A 14,043-nucleotide genomic window follows, 5' to 3' on the forward strand; every position below is an offset into this window, starting at 1 on the left:
GAAAAAAAAAAAAAACTTTTCGACGTAAAATAATGGAAGGCCTGAGTGTTGATTGCTTGCAAGAAACCAACATTGAACAATCAGGTGCACTCTTTTCTCCCCAAACTGTTCCCCTTGGGAATTACATAACAACAAAAAACCAAGTTGAATGTAAAGGCTCATTTTAAAATCATTGATGACCTAGCGTCAAAAACGTTTTGATTTTAGAACTTTTTTTAGAACTCCTTTTTAGCCTTTTTTAAATAACAAATGGAGAACATCACAACTATCAAGTAAAGTGAAACAATGGCACCTGTTTGTCTCCTTGTCCAACCATCCGAGACACATCATGATTAAATGAGATGAAAGATATCAGAGATAAAGTTCTTTTTTAAAAAAATTCCTGTCAGAAGTGTACATATAACTATCTTTTCCTAACATGCACCAACCCACGTGTTTGTTTTTTGTATTAATATCCCAATCATTTCGCTTTTGCATCCCGTTATGGTACGTCAAAGATCCTTTTGATTTTTGGCAGGACAGGCTCGTCTATTGAAATCTTGAGCAGCTGAGTGTTACTGAAGAGACTATTGAAAGGGCATTTATAATTATGGCGAAAGCTCGTTTCGTGTAAGGGCGTTTTTTCAAAAAGTGTTCAGGGGAAAGAGCCGGCATCGAAATGATTGTTGTAGGTGGATCGAACTCGGCTGAAGGAGGAATCACAGATCACAAACAACTTTATCACCAGTTCTTCCTTCAGTGGTAAAATAATGTGATTTTACCGTACACTGGTTCCAAACATACAATTAGAAATTTGTTCCTCGGGGGAACTGGAAGCGACTTCTTCAGCTTATGTCTACAAAATTACCTATTGAAGAGTGAAGAGCCCGACTTACGTAGTTCTCATTGAGCTGTCAGTGAATGATTTCGGGTACCTCTATCATGTGTCCGCTCAGCCGTTGGAACAGTTGACACGGCGAGTATTGTCATTCTCGTCAAAACCATTAGTCATGTGTGTACCACTCGTGGGTTCAATCGAAATAGCAAATTGGTGGAAGAGCGTTCCTAATCCAAGATGCTACAACCTTGAAGATCTTGGGCAGCAGGAGATTGCCAGATACTATAACATAATGGTATTCAGCTGGCGAGCTGTTGTTTGTCCAATGGATAAGAAAAACTCAAAGCGCCGCGGCGTATCGAAATCAAAGCAGGCATGATAATTAAAACGAGGATCATATTCACATTGGTATCAAGAGCCATGCACAAATTGCAGTATTATTGACTCGTTATTTTCAGAAAGTGCTTAGACGATGTGCCTGTTGTCCATGTGGGAAAAGTAAGACAAGATAGCTGAGTTCCTTAATAACAAAGCACCGTTATTTATCCAATCTCCCAACCAAATGTTAATTTCAAAGCCCCTTTGCTGGTCACTCATATTGAGAAACTGGAGAGTTTTAGGTGAAACAACTCAATCACTTGAAGTCAATTCAAGGTGTTAATACGAAAGGGTTTTCATGTAATAACTTCTCAGAGCATGAATGCAAGGATGATGCGAACTGACGCAGACAGAAGTGATTCGCTCGGTGGTTGGCGATCAAGAAAAGGAGGAAGCTACATTGAATTTTCCTTTACTGTTCCTAAAATGGCGAAGAAATCTAAAGAGTGGTCAGTTGGCGTAGTACTTCGTCGACTTCGAAATGGAGGTATCAATATCTTGGCTTGATGAAAAAGAACGCAACCCGTTAATCATAACGGGCAAGAGCTACGGAAGGATCTTTTTACAAACGGTCTTTCCAGGGAAGACGATAAGTTCAGGAAAGTACAAAATTCAAATACATACTGAGGGTAGAAAAGCATTCGACGTGCTTTTAAGTGGAATAGTATTAGCAAATTAGGTCCTGTATAAGAAACAAATACATTACAGAAGATTTGGTCACATGAAGATTACAAAGCGTTGATTCTTGATTCAATGGAATCAACTTAGATATAGAATGACATGAGCAAAATGAAACCACAGTGTATATGTGTTTCTAAAACCCATTTATATAAACATTTATTGTCTTTGCCCAGTCATTTGCGTGTTTTTCGAATGTTCCCATGCACTCCAAAGTAAATGTATGGCGCAAATTTTGCTTTAATGAAATTTGGAGGGAAACGTTTGCCAAAGAGAAAACAACCCCTCTAATATCATGATCGAGGTACTTATTCTTATCGCATTGATCGGATGACAAGGAAAGAGTAATGTAATATATAGTTATTTCGTCACTCCGTCTTAACAATTGCCATTTTTGTAAATTATTTCGGTGAATATGGCCTTATAATTTGTCTTCCGAATACAGAAATGTTGTTTTGATCATATCTCGAAGAGGATGTTACTTTCTAGTTTCGGGCTACGAAGGGAGATTAAGTAATACGTTTTTGAAAATTTTGTGCATTTGGGGAGCAGGGATGGCGCAGTGGTGAGAGCGCGCGCCTCCCACCATTGTGGTCCGGGTTCAATTTCCGGATCTGGCAAAATGTGTGGGTTGGAGTTTTTGTTGGTTCCTGTCCTTACTCCGAGTGTTTTTCTCCATTATTTTGAGTTGCTGGTTCATGGAAAAATTCACTGAAAATCACTGACAACTAATCCATGTTTCTTTTTAATGAACCGGAAGCCATTTTTAAATGGCTGACCAGAGTCATTTGAAAAGAGTCTATTACATAGCTGGACACCCCGTTACAAGCAGCATGTCTCCAACAAATTGAGATTCTGAGTTATTGTATTTAGTTTGTCGGTGAGCAAAGAAAAAATCTGATCTTCCGACAGGAGTCGAACCACGCGTAACACTCCGCGTAGCAGTCGGATGCTTTAGGGAACTCGTGGCGAGCTCGGTCACTTGCTTGGTTTATTTGTGACATATGTCCTGTCTACCGCTAGGATCAGTAATAAGTTGGCAGAGGAGGAGAGAATCTTTTGATTTTTGACGGTTTCAAAAGAGGGCTATTTAAAAATGAGTTTCTGTTTAAGTGGAGGGTCCCGAAATGTTCTCCCGCCTAAAATTTGAATTTCCCTTCCGGCCCTATCCCAGGTAAGCACCTGTCTTCGCCTATTGTATATGAAGCCAATCGCAGGGTATCGTGACTAAACTACCTGAACATTGTAGGTAATTAATATTTTAGAGAAAAATTTGCCAATGATTAATACACAATAGATCAACTGTTGTCACACTGGGCATTTGTGTAAATATTGCTTGAAGTAAAGTAAAAAGTCTTCCAACATTGAAGATTATTCAAATTCAACCGTATGCAAATGGCAATGTTGTGGATTTTGTGTCTCGCAATGGGAGCGGTTTATCATTGGTCTGAAGCCACACAAAAGCAAACGGTAATACCAAGATCAACTGGGTAAGCGATGAGTTGTTATATTGACAAATAAGTTTCAATGAAACACCTGATAAGGTAACAGGGACTGTGATCTTAACACAAACTTTGGGCCTAGTTTAGACACAAACTGTCTCAGAATCACTGGCCAAAATTCGCGTTTTCGTTAACGCAACCTGCGTTAAAAGAAGTCTTTTCTTTAAGCTGATAGTAAACTAACAATGGCGATCTTCTTACCGTTGCCACTCGACAAGGTTTTGACTAGTTTTTGAAAGCTTTGATGGGTTCTATTACAATAACTAAAGACGTTTGCCCTACCGTTGCACTCGTCAAAGCTAGTTTTTGACAACTTTTTGACTGACTTGTTGGCAACTTCCATGGGTTCCATTTAACGTGCCCAGTTAAAAATCAAGAATAAATAAGGTGTAAATTAAAAGGTTTATGTCGCACATTTTATTTTGTCGCCATCAAAGCACGAATTGCCGGTAAAAATGGAACATGCTTTCGGGAGGCTCTTTAATGTTCAATTCACAGCCAGAATGCTACCTTTCCGCACATCGCGTATCGTCTTGTGTGCATTTGGGTTCTGCCTTATAATTTGCGGCAGCTCGAATTATCTCAAGCTATCTCTCAAGAAAAGAACGACAGGTTTTCATAGTCACCTTGAGCGCACCGCATAACTTTAATAAGGCACGCAATAAATAGCAGTTAAACGGAACATAGGACCGGACCATTGCTTTATCGGCTCGCATTTGTTTAGCGTTTACCTGATGTTTATCTACTGTTCCAGTTTATAAAATCTTACAACTGTCTTTTTAACTGTTCCTTCAACAAGTTGTTTCCACAATTTTCTTTCATAAATCCAAAATACAAATCAAAATACTTAATTCGTATAAAATTATAACTTCTTCCAATCTTTATATGTGAAGAACGTCTTTATTCATCGTCCCTGGTAAGTGACAAATATTATTATGTTACTTCGTGCACGTGGTTTGCAAGCAGGTAACCCTTCCAAGGTTTTATTGTCAACTTTTGATATCGGCTCAGCAGTGAAAATCTACTGATACTGCTAGAAGGAGCTCCTTAAAACTTAAACATAAATTATGGTTCTACAAAGATTTACAGACGTTTGTATGCTGGAGGACTTTATTTTGCGATTTTACAAGATATCGCTCGCAGATCTAGAATTGCCTATTTCACTACTCATGTGGTGCTCCTTTCCATGACGAGCTTTGACCAGCTAAAACCGATTATGCAAATGAGCTGAGTGTGGCGAGGACAATCGTGGAAGGGTCCCTCACACGAACACTAAGTTGCCTTCTTTGGAGCTGAGAATTTAAGATTTCAAAGCGAATTAGACAAGTTCATGGCGTCAGATGATAATGATGGGCGCGATTTCTCTACTGAGAATTATCTTTGCTTTGTTCATGAAGAAATCGAAATTTGACCCAGAGAAAAATTTTGACACCTGCTCGCTAACCACGTAGTAACACAAAACAATGATCTTCAACTGTCACCCGGCCTTCCGGCAACGATAAGGGAAACATATATTGTGTTGTATAAAGATTGGAGGAAGTCTGAATTTTGTACAAAGAATTTTATTTGATTTATGAAGGAAAATCGTGGAATCAATCCGACGAACTTGCAGTATAATCGGCAACTGAAAAAGCACACCAGCAAACCAATAATCCGCCAGCCTTTGTTTTCAATTAACGTTTTAATTGGTTAATTTTATTCCCGGCGGCCCGGTTCAAGAAGTCGCGATTCCGTAACTGATAAAGACAAATGAAACCTATGAAAGTTATCATAAAGTACACAAAAGATGTCAAAAACATCATGCCATCACTGTGGAACTGGGGAAGCAACATCAAACTCTCAAAAAATGTTAATACCTCGCGATTTCTGTTTCACAGGGGAAAACTTTCAAAGTTAGGATAATCTCTCGTGAACAGCAAGTGACTGCACAAATAGCTGTTGTTTACTGTACTTTGACATCAAGAAAAGCCTCGCTGTGCTCTCCATATAAGGAAAGCGCGACGCCTCATTAAAACTAATTCTACCCGAACCTTACAATTTTAACCAAAACCATCTATATGTTATCCACCTTTGCTTATTGTAAACTCTTAGGCCGCGTGAAAATCCTGCGTCGATTAAAGCGGTAAACGAGCTAATGTTATCCCCGTGTCCTCAGTCTCTGCTGCAAACTATACACTGGTCGTTTGCTGCGGGGTAACGCCGTATTTTGATTCACTGACCGAGTTAAACGAGTGAAGGTTTTGCCCACCGTGAATTCCCTTTTTCCAATGAAGGCGCCAAAGGTTAAAGCGATGTCAGTTGACAAGTGTTGCGCTTTAAGCGTTTCTTTGCAGAGATAGTATACAAACTATCTAAAAGATTTTGTGCAAACAGTGACCTCTTAATTCTAAACACGAAGGGTTCTTCTCTTCGATTCAGGAAAATAATCTGAATGATGAAAAAGCTTATAATGTGCCTATGGAAGAACTGGGAAATGAAAATTGTTACCAAGGGTGAATCTCGTATAGCCCTGTTTAAAATGAAATGTACGTATGTATTTGACGGCATTAATTAAATTACCTTTGTTGTTCTGTTCTTTTAACACACGATTTTTTATCCTTTAAAAGGGGCTTCTACCCTGCGTTGTGGCTTCATCAAGAACCTTTTGCATTTTGGCAAGACAGAGACCTTTACCGAAATGTTGGCGATTTGAGTGTAAGGGAGGAAGACATTACTAAAGCCATTTACATGAATGACAAGGACCCCTGCAGAGTAACGACACTGATGAACAAAGTGATGAGGGGTAAGCCAGTCAAAATGATTGTGATTGGTGGATCAAATTCTGCAGGTGGAGGAATTACAGATCACAGACGGCTGTTCCATCAACTCTTCTCTCAATGGTGGAGTCAGGTGTTTCTTCCAAATACTGGCTCAAAGCTAACGGTGGAAAAACTGTCACTTGGCGGTACAGGAAGCGACTTCTTTACGTTTTGTTTGCAGAATTTTATATCGAAGAACGACGAACCAGATATTGTGCTAATCGAGTTGTCAGTCAACGATTATGGATACTTACACGGTAAAACCACCTGGCCGATGGAACTGCTGACCAGACGATTGCTCTCGCTTTCATCGTTTCCTCTAGTTTTCTACGTAAGCTTGGTTGATCTGGTTAAGAAAAGCGCATCCTATAGCAGCATTAAAAATCCACGCTGTCACAACCTGGAGGATTTGGGACAACGTGAACTTGCATCTTACTATGGGATTCCATTGTTAAGCTGGCGCGATATATTATGCCCTTTAAATCCAGTGAATGGCATCCGAAAACCTTACATACGACCAGGAATGGTCAATAGGGATCATTTGCATATTGATGTAAAAGGGCATGCCCAAGTTGCTTTAATGATAATCCGGTACTTTCAGAATGTCTCACAGAAAGCTTTCCAGAAAGTGCCTAGACGAGATGTCTGTTGTCCCTGGGATCGTGAAGCAAGGATGCTTGTCTCCACCGATAAAATAACCCCATTATTTGTAAATTTTTCCATCCAAACGTTGAGTTCATATCCACTTTGCTGGTCACTGATATCAACAAACTTTCAAATGTCAGACGGAACTCAATCACTCAAAGTTGATGTTCTGATACGAAAGGGTTTTCGTAAGCTTGTTGCTGAGAGCAGGTGGGCAAAGATGAAGTATTCTTTTACGGCCTGCCGATTTGGTGGTGCAGACAGAAATGATTCGTTCGGTGGTTGGCGATCAAGAAAAGGAGGAAGCTTCATCGTTTTTACCTTCACTGCTCCTAAAATAGCGGGGAAATCTGAAAAGTGGTCAGTTGGCTTAGTACTTCGTGGCGTTCAAAATGGAAGTATCAGAGTTTGGCTTGATGACAACGAACGCAACGCATTAACCATAACAGAAAAGATCTATGGGAGACTTCTTATGCAAACACGTATATTCTTCCTAGAAACAATGATAAGTTCAGGAACTCACAAAATGCAATTAAATACTGAGAAACTGAGGGAAGGATTCGATGTGCTTTTAAGTGGAATAGTATTAGGTCCTCCAGGAATGAGGGATATAAAAGAATACAAACCGACTAATACGTTAGAGAAGGTTTGGTCATAGGAAGATTACAAAAAGCTACTTATTGATTCAAATAAACAAATTTGAAATGCAAAAGTCGAATTTAACCATTAATCCATGAGCGTGCGTTGGATATGAGATGGTAGACAGCCAACTCGGCGCAACGCGCCTCGTTGGCTTTAACTATCTCATATCCATCAATCGCGAGTAAAAAAAAAACACACCAAGAATTGCAATATTTAAGCTCCCTGGCTGTTCTCGTTGACGCGTGCACCTAACATTTTTGTGGTCCATGGTATATGAGCTCATATACCATTGCCTGTTAACCAATCAAATCTCAGTGCATATTAAATATTTAATCCTGATTTCGCATAGTTGAACTGGAAGTAATCTTCTACAAGGCCATAAAGTTCTCTGACCCTGTGGAGGACTGTGGACGACTAGTTTAAAAATTCGTAAGCTCGAGGTATCAGAAGTGGTTAATGGAATGCTTGCGCCCTCGTACCGAGAGATAACCTCTCTTGGAGACAACCAATCAGATTGGCGGATTTGTAACAAAGCACACTTAGTATTGACTAATTATTGTTACGACAATACGATTGAACTGAAAAAGCATGCGAAGTAGGCTGAAATAACTATTTTGTCGGCACGAGATACACCAAGGCCTGGATACCGGGCTGGTGGCATCATGGGTAGTGATGCTGGGGTAAATAAGGCAGGGTATAGCACGTGGTGGTCATCTAGGCCGCAGAACCAACTGCGTTCTGTTTTGTTTTTTGTTTCGTTTATTTTTTCTCTATTTAGTTAATTTTGGATCTCAGTCTTTGGTAGGATCAGCTCTATTTTCCTGATGTAAAGCCTCCATAGAATGGGCTACCAACCTCTTGGAGCTTGTGCCCTGGTTCCTACCGAGATTTTCTGCACCTTTTTCCCCACAAGGAATTTTGGCAGGTTTTCACCGTCTAACTTCATTTGTTTTGTGAGCGGTTGCTCAGCTCTGCTATTTTTAGGATTTCATTTTTTTTGTTTTGTATTTATGTTTATATGAGTAGGTTATTGTAAGTCAAATGTGATCTGTGATATCGTCAAAGTTTTAGTTCAGGCCAAGAATGACCATAAATGACATTCTTGTTACGTTAGTTCTCAAGACTTGTTTACCTGTACCTAGAGTGACCTAGAGCGGATAATTTATCCGCTGGTTAATTTGAAAGGACATGTCATGTGAATTGTGAAATAGTGTAGAAGTATATTTATTGTTTATTGTTGTATTTGGGAGTTGCAGGGTTTGGGTTGGCTCTCGCCAGGCCCTACCAAAAGAAACATATTTGGATTGAAGTTTGCGTTGTTATTTGTTACGGAGTGGAGACAAAATAGGTTGTTTTGACTATACAAATCAATCGTCTAGCCTTTCAAGAAAATATTGTGCTGCGGGCAAGTGAAACGTTTAGTTGATGATCAACTTGAAGTCGATTAATGGCAATAAATTAACTACAGTAGCGCTACGGCGGATAGTTTCTACATCAACTAACGGCATTACTTGTCAAGGCTGTAATTAACCATAGTAACCACCTGCATATGCCTTTCATTTGTGACAGAAATCAGAGGGCATCGCGAAACTACCTGAATATTGTAAGTTATTAATATTTTAAAGCAGAATTGTCTTGGTTGTGATTAACGCACACTAGATTGAGTGCTGCCCCGCTAAACAGTGGTGACCCAGTTGTAGAAAACGTTGCTGTTAATGGAGTAAAAATCAGTCAAGTTAACTGATCCACAATCAAATGAGAATGTTGTGGATTTTGTTTCTCGCAATGGGAGCGGTTTGTCCTTGTTCTGAAGCTACTCGAAAGAAAACAATAAAACCAAGATCAACTGGGTAAGTGTTGAATATTGCTAAATACCGGCTAAATTGCTAAATTGTCCGGCCCTATCCCCAACCCGGGGGCAAGGAACTAAGAGAGAGAGAGATTGCTAAATACGTTTCAATCAAAACGCCTGACAAGCTCAATCACTTTTGAAGAAGATGGACTGACTGTAATTTAACGCCCAGTTTTTGTCCGGTCTAGACAAAACTGTCGTCCCATAATCTGCTCTAGCAACCTGTATCCTTGACATCGCAGGCCCAAATTTTGGGAGTTCATTGCAGTTATAAACTTCTTACGTTTTCGTTAACCCAACCGGTTAAAAAGCAATTTCCACTTTGAATAACTGCGGAGAAGATATAACTTCGATATAGGGAGTTCTAAAATTAAGCCCGCGGCTTATTTGTGTAACGTCTAAAGACTCCTGTGCCGTGCATGCGATAATTTTGGCGAGGAACTACTTGCAGAGGACGAAATGAAACAAAGGAAACAGCTTCTACATGTTGAGTCTGCAGTAGTGGATAAGACATTATTTCGGCCTTAAATAAAGTAAAAATTTTGTGCGGAAAGTGACCTGTCAATATTTGTTACAACCAATTCTGAAAGGTAAAGAAGTTTACATATGTGAATACTTATTATTTTTGAAGTCATTATTAGTTAAAGTACACATTTTGTTGTTCTGATCTGACAAACCATTATATCAACTTGTTGAAGGGGCTACTACCCAGCGTTGTCCCAGGCCACATGGCTTAATCAAGAACCTTTTACAATTTGGCAAGACAAAGACCTTTACCGAAATGTTGGCGATTTGAGTGTAAGGGAGGAAGACATTAACAATGCCATTTACATGAATGACAAGGACCCCTGCAGAGGCACGACATTGATGAACAAAGTGATGAATCGCGAGCCCATCAAAATGGTTGTGATTGGTGGATCAAATTCGGCAGGTGGAGGAATTAAAGATCACACACGTCTGTTCCATCAACTCTTCTCTCAATGGTGGAGTCAGGTGATTTCTCCAAATACAGGCTCAACGCTAACGGTGGAAAATCTCTCACTTGGTGGTACAGGAAGCGACTTCTTTACGTTTTGCTTGCAAAATTTTATATCGAAGAACGACGAACCAGATATTGTGCTGATAGAGTTGTCAGTCAACGATTACGGATACTTACACGGCAAAACTGCTCGGCCGATGGAACTGCTGACCAGACGATTGCTCTCGCTTTCATCGTTTCCTTTATTGTTGTACGTAAGCTTGGTTGACCTGGTTAAGAAAAGCGCATCTTACAGCAGCATTAAAAATCCACGCTGTCACAACCTCGAAGATTTGGGACAACGTGAACTTGCATCTCACTATGGGATTCCTTTGTTTAGCTGGCGCGATATATTATGCCCTATAAATCCTGTGAGTCACATCCGAAAACCTTACATACGACCAGGAATGGTCAATAGGGATCATTTGCATATTGATGTAAAAGGGCATGCCCAAGTAGCCCTAATGATAATCCGGTACTTCCAGAACGTGCTACAGAGAACAGGACAACCGTACTGTACGAAATCTGCAATGCAGCAGCCGTTATTTGCTGATACTTCTATACTTGTGACAAACCCACTTTGCTGGGCTTCCACAAACCCAGGCTGGGGGAAGTTTACTGTACAGCAATCTTTCAAAGTAAAGGTCCAAAGGAAACGGGGGTTTAGCGAAATTCCATTAAAAAGTATCAAAGCAAAGATGGGATTCCCTTCTGATCTTCGGACAGATGCATTTGGTGGTTGGGTGTCCTCTCGAGCTGGTAGTTTCATAGAATACTCGTTTCAAGTTCCACCAAACAAGTGGTCTGTGGGGATCGTACTACGTCGTATGAGGCAAAACGCAGGACAAGTACGGATGTGGCTTGACAAAAACAAAAAGAAGGCTGTGGCCATAACTGGAAAAGCGTTCGGCAGCGTTCATTTTCAAACTCGTGTTTACTTCGTGGCCTCAGATGTTTCTCCAGGTCACCATACCATCACCTTGGAAACAAAAGGCCAGAAAACAATTTCTCTTTTAATAAACGGTATCGTTTTAGGTCCTGCAGGTATTGACGGATTCCAAGGTTATAAGCCCACTGGAACATTAGAAAAGGTTTGGAGTCCCGAGGACTATAAAAAGTTCAAATATATTCCAAATAAATAAGATAAGGTTGTATCAGTATAAATCCCTTGAAGAATGCACGCGGTAATTTTTAATATTGTCCATTTTAACTCGACTCTACCTGATCGAAAGTGATACGATCAATCCGAAATGGTTCTCCGTAGGATTACTTGATATGTTTCTTCTTTTAAAGATTTGTAAACTTGATAGAGTTTTACTTTGGAGTGTAAAAATTATTTTTTATCAGATAAAAAAGTTGTTTCATAGTTAAAACTTGCTCACTTCAAGGAGTCGCGTGGAACCGCTTTTGAAACATAAAATCTAGACTTGCGATTGTCAGAAATCATTTTTGTCTTTATGTCACGTTGAAAGTTTTACAGATAAGAAAGGCGCACTTATCCTTTTTGTACATTAAGTCATAACTGGGACAATTTTAATAGACTAACCAGGAGTAGTCAATCGATAGAAATCGTTATTGGAAATCAATCGATACAACCAACAGCAATCGATATCAATCGCCGATTGATATCGATTATTGTCAGATTGTTATCGATTGAAGAAAATCAGTAACGGTCGATACGTTATCTTGTGGTGAATTCTGAAATGATTTTCTGGACTGAAGATGTCATTGCACTATTGTTAGGTGAAGTGTTCATTACGTTCATGATTAACGTGATATCCTGGGATTTACCAAAAATACTCTTTTTATAATTATTTGGGGGGGGGGGGGATAAAAAAATAAAAAAGAAAAAAACCCCCCCCCCCCCCACCCAAACCCAACCCCCCCCCCCCCACCCCCACCCCCTTTAAAGGATCTCAACCTATCTAATATCCTTTAAATTGTAATTCAACTCAATTTGAAAATACACAGACACCTGTACCCTTCCAGCTCGTTACTATCAGTGCCGTACTTCATTGGGTTCCGCAGAATCGGCTGTCCATCTCCTTTTCCCCCAGAATTGATTTTTTACGTTGATGCTTGTACAGCTCACAAAGGGTTAAATGACTTAATAAATCCCATCAAACAAATTTAACTAAATTTTGACAATAATTTTATCAGTGCAATCTCTAGAAACACAAAAATCGTTTCCGATAACAATCGATATCACTCGAACTCACAACTTTTTTCGTTCATCGATTTTCATCGATTGTTATCGGGAATCGATATTAATTGTTATCGATTATCTGTTTATCGACTGACTGCGCCTGGTACTATTTATTGCGAGCTAGAGACTTACGGCGTCTTGTACTTAAGGTCTCAGAGTTGGCCTTGAGTGACCCATCAAAGTATTCGAACAGCAAAATGGAAAATGACTCTATATTTAGCGTAATTGTGCCGTCAAATAATGGCATAATGGTTTATTTATTTTACTGATGGAATAATACTTAATTTCTATCGTTCAAGTTTTCCTTGTGAACAATGATAATTAAAAAGGTTTTCTATGATATAGGCTTCATTCAACATTGTTATTTATATATTAGAAGTTACTCAGGCCGGTAAAAGTTTGCCTTTATTTTGTGTCTCGAAAAGACATACAATATACACCTGTAATAAACAGCCGATAAAATGTTTCAAATAAAATTTTGGAAAAACGTTTTATATGAAGTCAATTTTAAGTGATGTTGTAATAACTGTGCAAAGCCGTTGAAGTCCACTGGAAATATTTCGCGCTATCAGCGTTTTACTTACGTTGCGTTACGATTTGGTCCCTTCTACAAGGCGAAAACTGCTATTTTGCCGATTTTCAATTGTTTTGAAAATTCGACCGAAAAAAAATCTTTGGAACTTTTAAATATTTTCCCTACACTAGTTCACCAAGAGGAATGTTTTTGGTGAAATAATTGAAAAAAATCAACTTTTTGACACTGCTTCTAGATATCCACAGAAACCCACTCTTAATAATCACAGAGGTGTTTAAAACCTGTTTAACAGGTGCCAAACGATTCAAGTTTACGTCAAAATTCTGCTCGGAGAGTTTCGCTTCTCAGCTACATAGGGCTATACGAATGGCACGGCTGTGGATTTTGTTTTTCGCAATAGGAGCTGTTAATTCAGCAGACTCGCAAAATAAAACGATAATGCCAAGATCAACAAGGTGAGTGTCGAGTTATAGTGTTACTAAGACAACGGTCAAGTTCACGTTTATGCCCATGCAGCGAAAGGTAGCTCTTCTGTCCTAATTAACTTGTATTTTTCTTCCAAAAGCCGTAGTTCAAAAAGGAAAAATGAAAAATAAAATTAATACAACACGTAAATTTAATAACTTCTTTTACAAGCTTTTACACGTATTGAAACCATTTAGCACAGCTCGAGTATGAAATTTTGAAACGATCTCCCAACATTAAGTTCTTTGTTCAAGGTCTATGTGACCGGGCAATCTCACAGAAAAATATGATATTATTTTAAACAGAACTTTGTACACAAAAATTCAGTCAGTCAGTAAAATTCACGTTTATGATCGGCTTAGACACAAAGGGGGTACTTTCCCTTTAGCCTGCTCTTTGATCAGTTTTCTTAACATGACGTTGGTGACAAACGAGCGAGAGGTCCGTACGACTTTTGCCCAAGGTCATATAGAAAAATCGTGTTTAACATAAAGATGAAAATTATAA

At 39.2% G+C, this 14,043-nt stretch overlaps 2 protein-coding genes and 1 pseudogene across 2 annotated transcripts; all 3 read left to right on the forward strand.

The window, feature by feature from the left end:
* Positions 1 to 418: 418 nt before the first annotated feature.
* On the forward strand, positions 419 to 2,292 carry LOC144646654 (uncharacterized; annotated as a pseudogene).
* A 3,770-nt stretch (positions 2,293 to 6,062) lies between these two features.
* LOC144650078 (uncharacterized) lies at positions 6,063 to 7,699 on the forward strand. Its single transcript, XM_078509737.1, has one exon. It carries the CDS (start codon positions 6,103 to 6,105, stop codon positions 7,474 to 7,476), a length of 1,374 nt encoding a protein of 457 aa, XP_078365863.1. The 5' UTR covers positions 6,063 to 6,102; the 3' UTR covers positions 7,477 to 7,699.
* Positions 7,700 to 9,121: 1,422 nt separating this feature from the next.
* LOC144650087 (uncharacterized) lies at positions 9,122 to 12,105 on the forward strand. Its single transcript, XM_078509749.1, has 2 exons — positions 9,122 to 9,310; positions 10,011 to 12,105. The coding sequence occupies exons 1-2, from the start codon at positions 9,216 to 9,218 to the stop codon at positions 11,470 to 11,472; spliced, it is 1,557 nt and encodes a 518-aa protein (XP_078365875.1). The 5' UTR covers positions 9,122 to 9,215; the 3' UTR covers positions 11,473 to 12,105.
* The last annotated feature ends 1,938 nt before the right edge of the window (positions 12,106 to 14,043 follow it).

The sequence above is a fragment of the Oculina patagonica genome, chromosome 1 (genome assembly GCF_052425735.1).
Source record: "Oculina patagonica isolate OP01 chromosome 1, crgOcupat, whole genome shotgun sequence".
Taxonomy (NCBI): Eukaryota; Metazoa; Cnidaria; class Anthozoa; order Scleractinia; family Oculinidae; genus Oculina; species Oculina patagonica.

Excerpts from the sequence above, each read along its gene's own strand:
- LOC144650078 (XM_078509737.1), top strand. The coding sequence starts at position 6,103 with ATGAATGACAAGGACCCCTGCAGAGTAACGACACTGATGAACAAAGTG.
- LOC144650087 (XM_078509749.1), top strand. The coding sequence starts at position 9,216 with ATGAGAATGTTGTGGATTTTGTTTCTCGCAATGGGAGCGGTTTGTCCT. Across the intron at positions 9,311-10,010 it reads ATAAAACCAAGATCAACTGG|GGGCTACTACCCAGCGTTGT; the intron begins GTAAGTGTTGAA and ends AACTTGTTGAAG.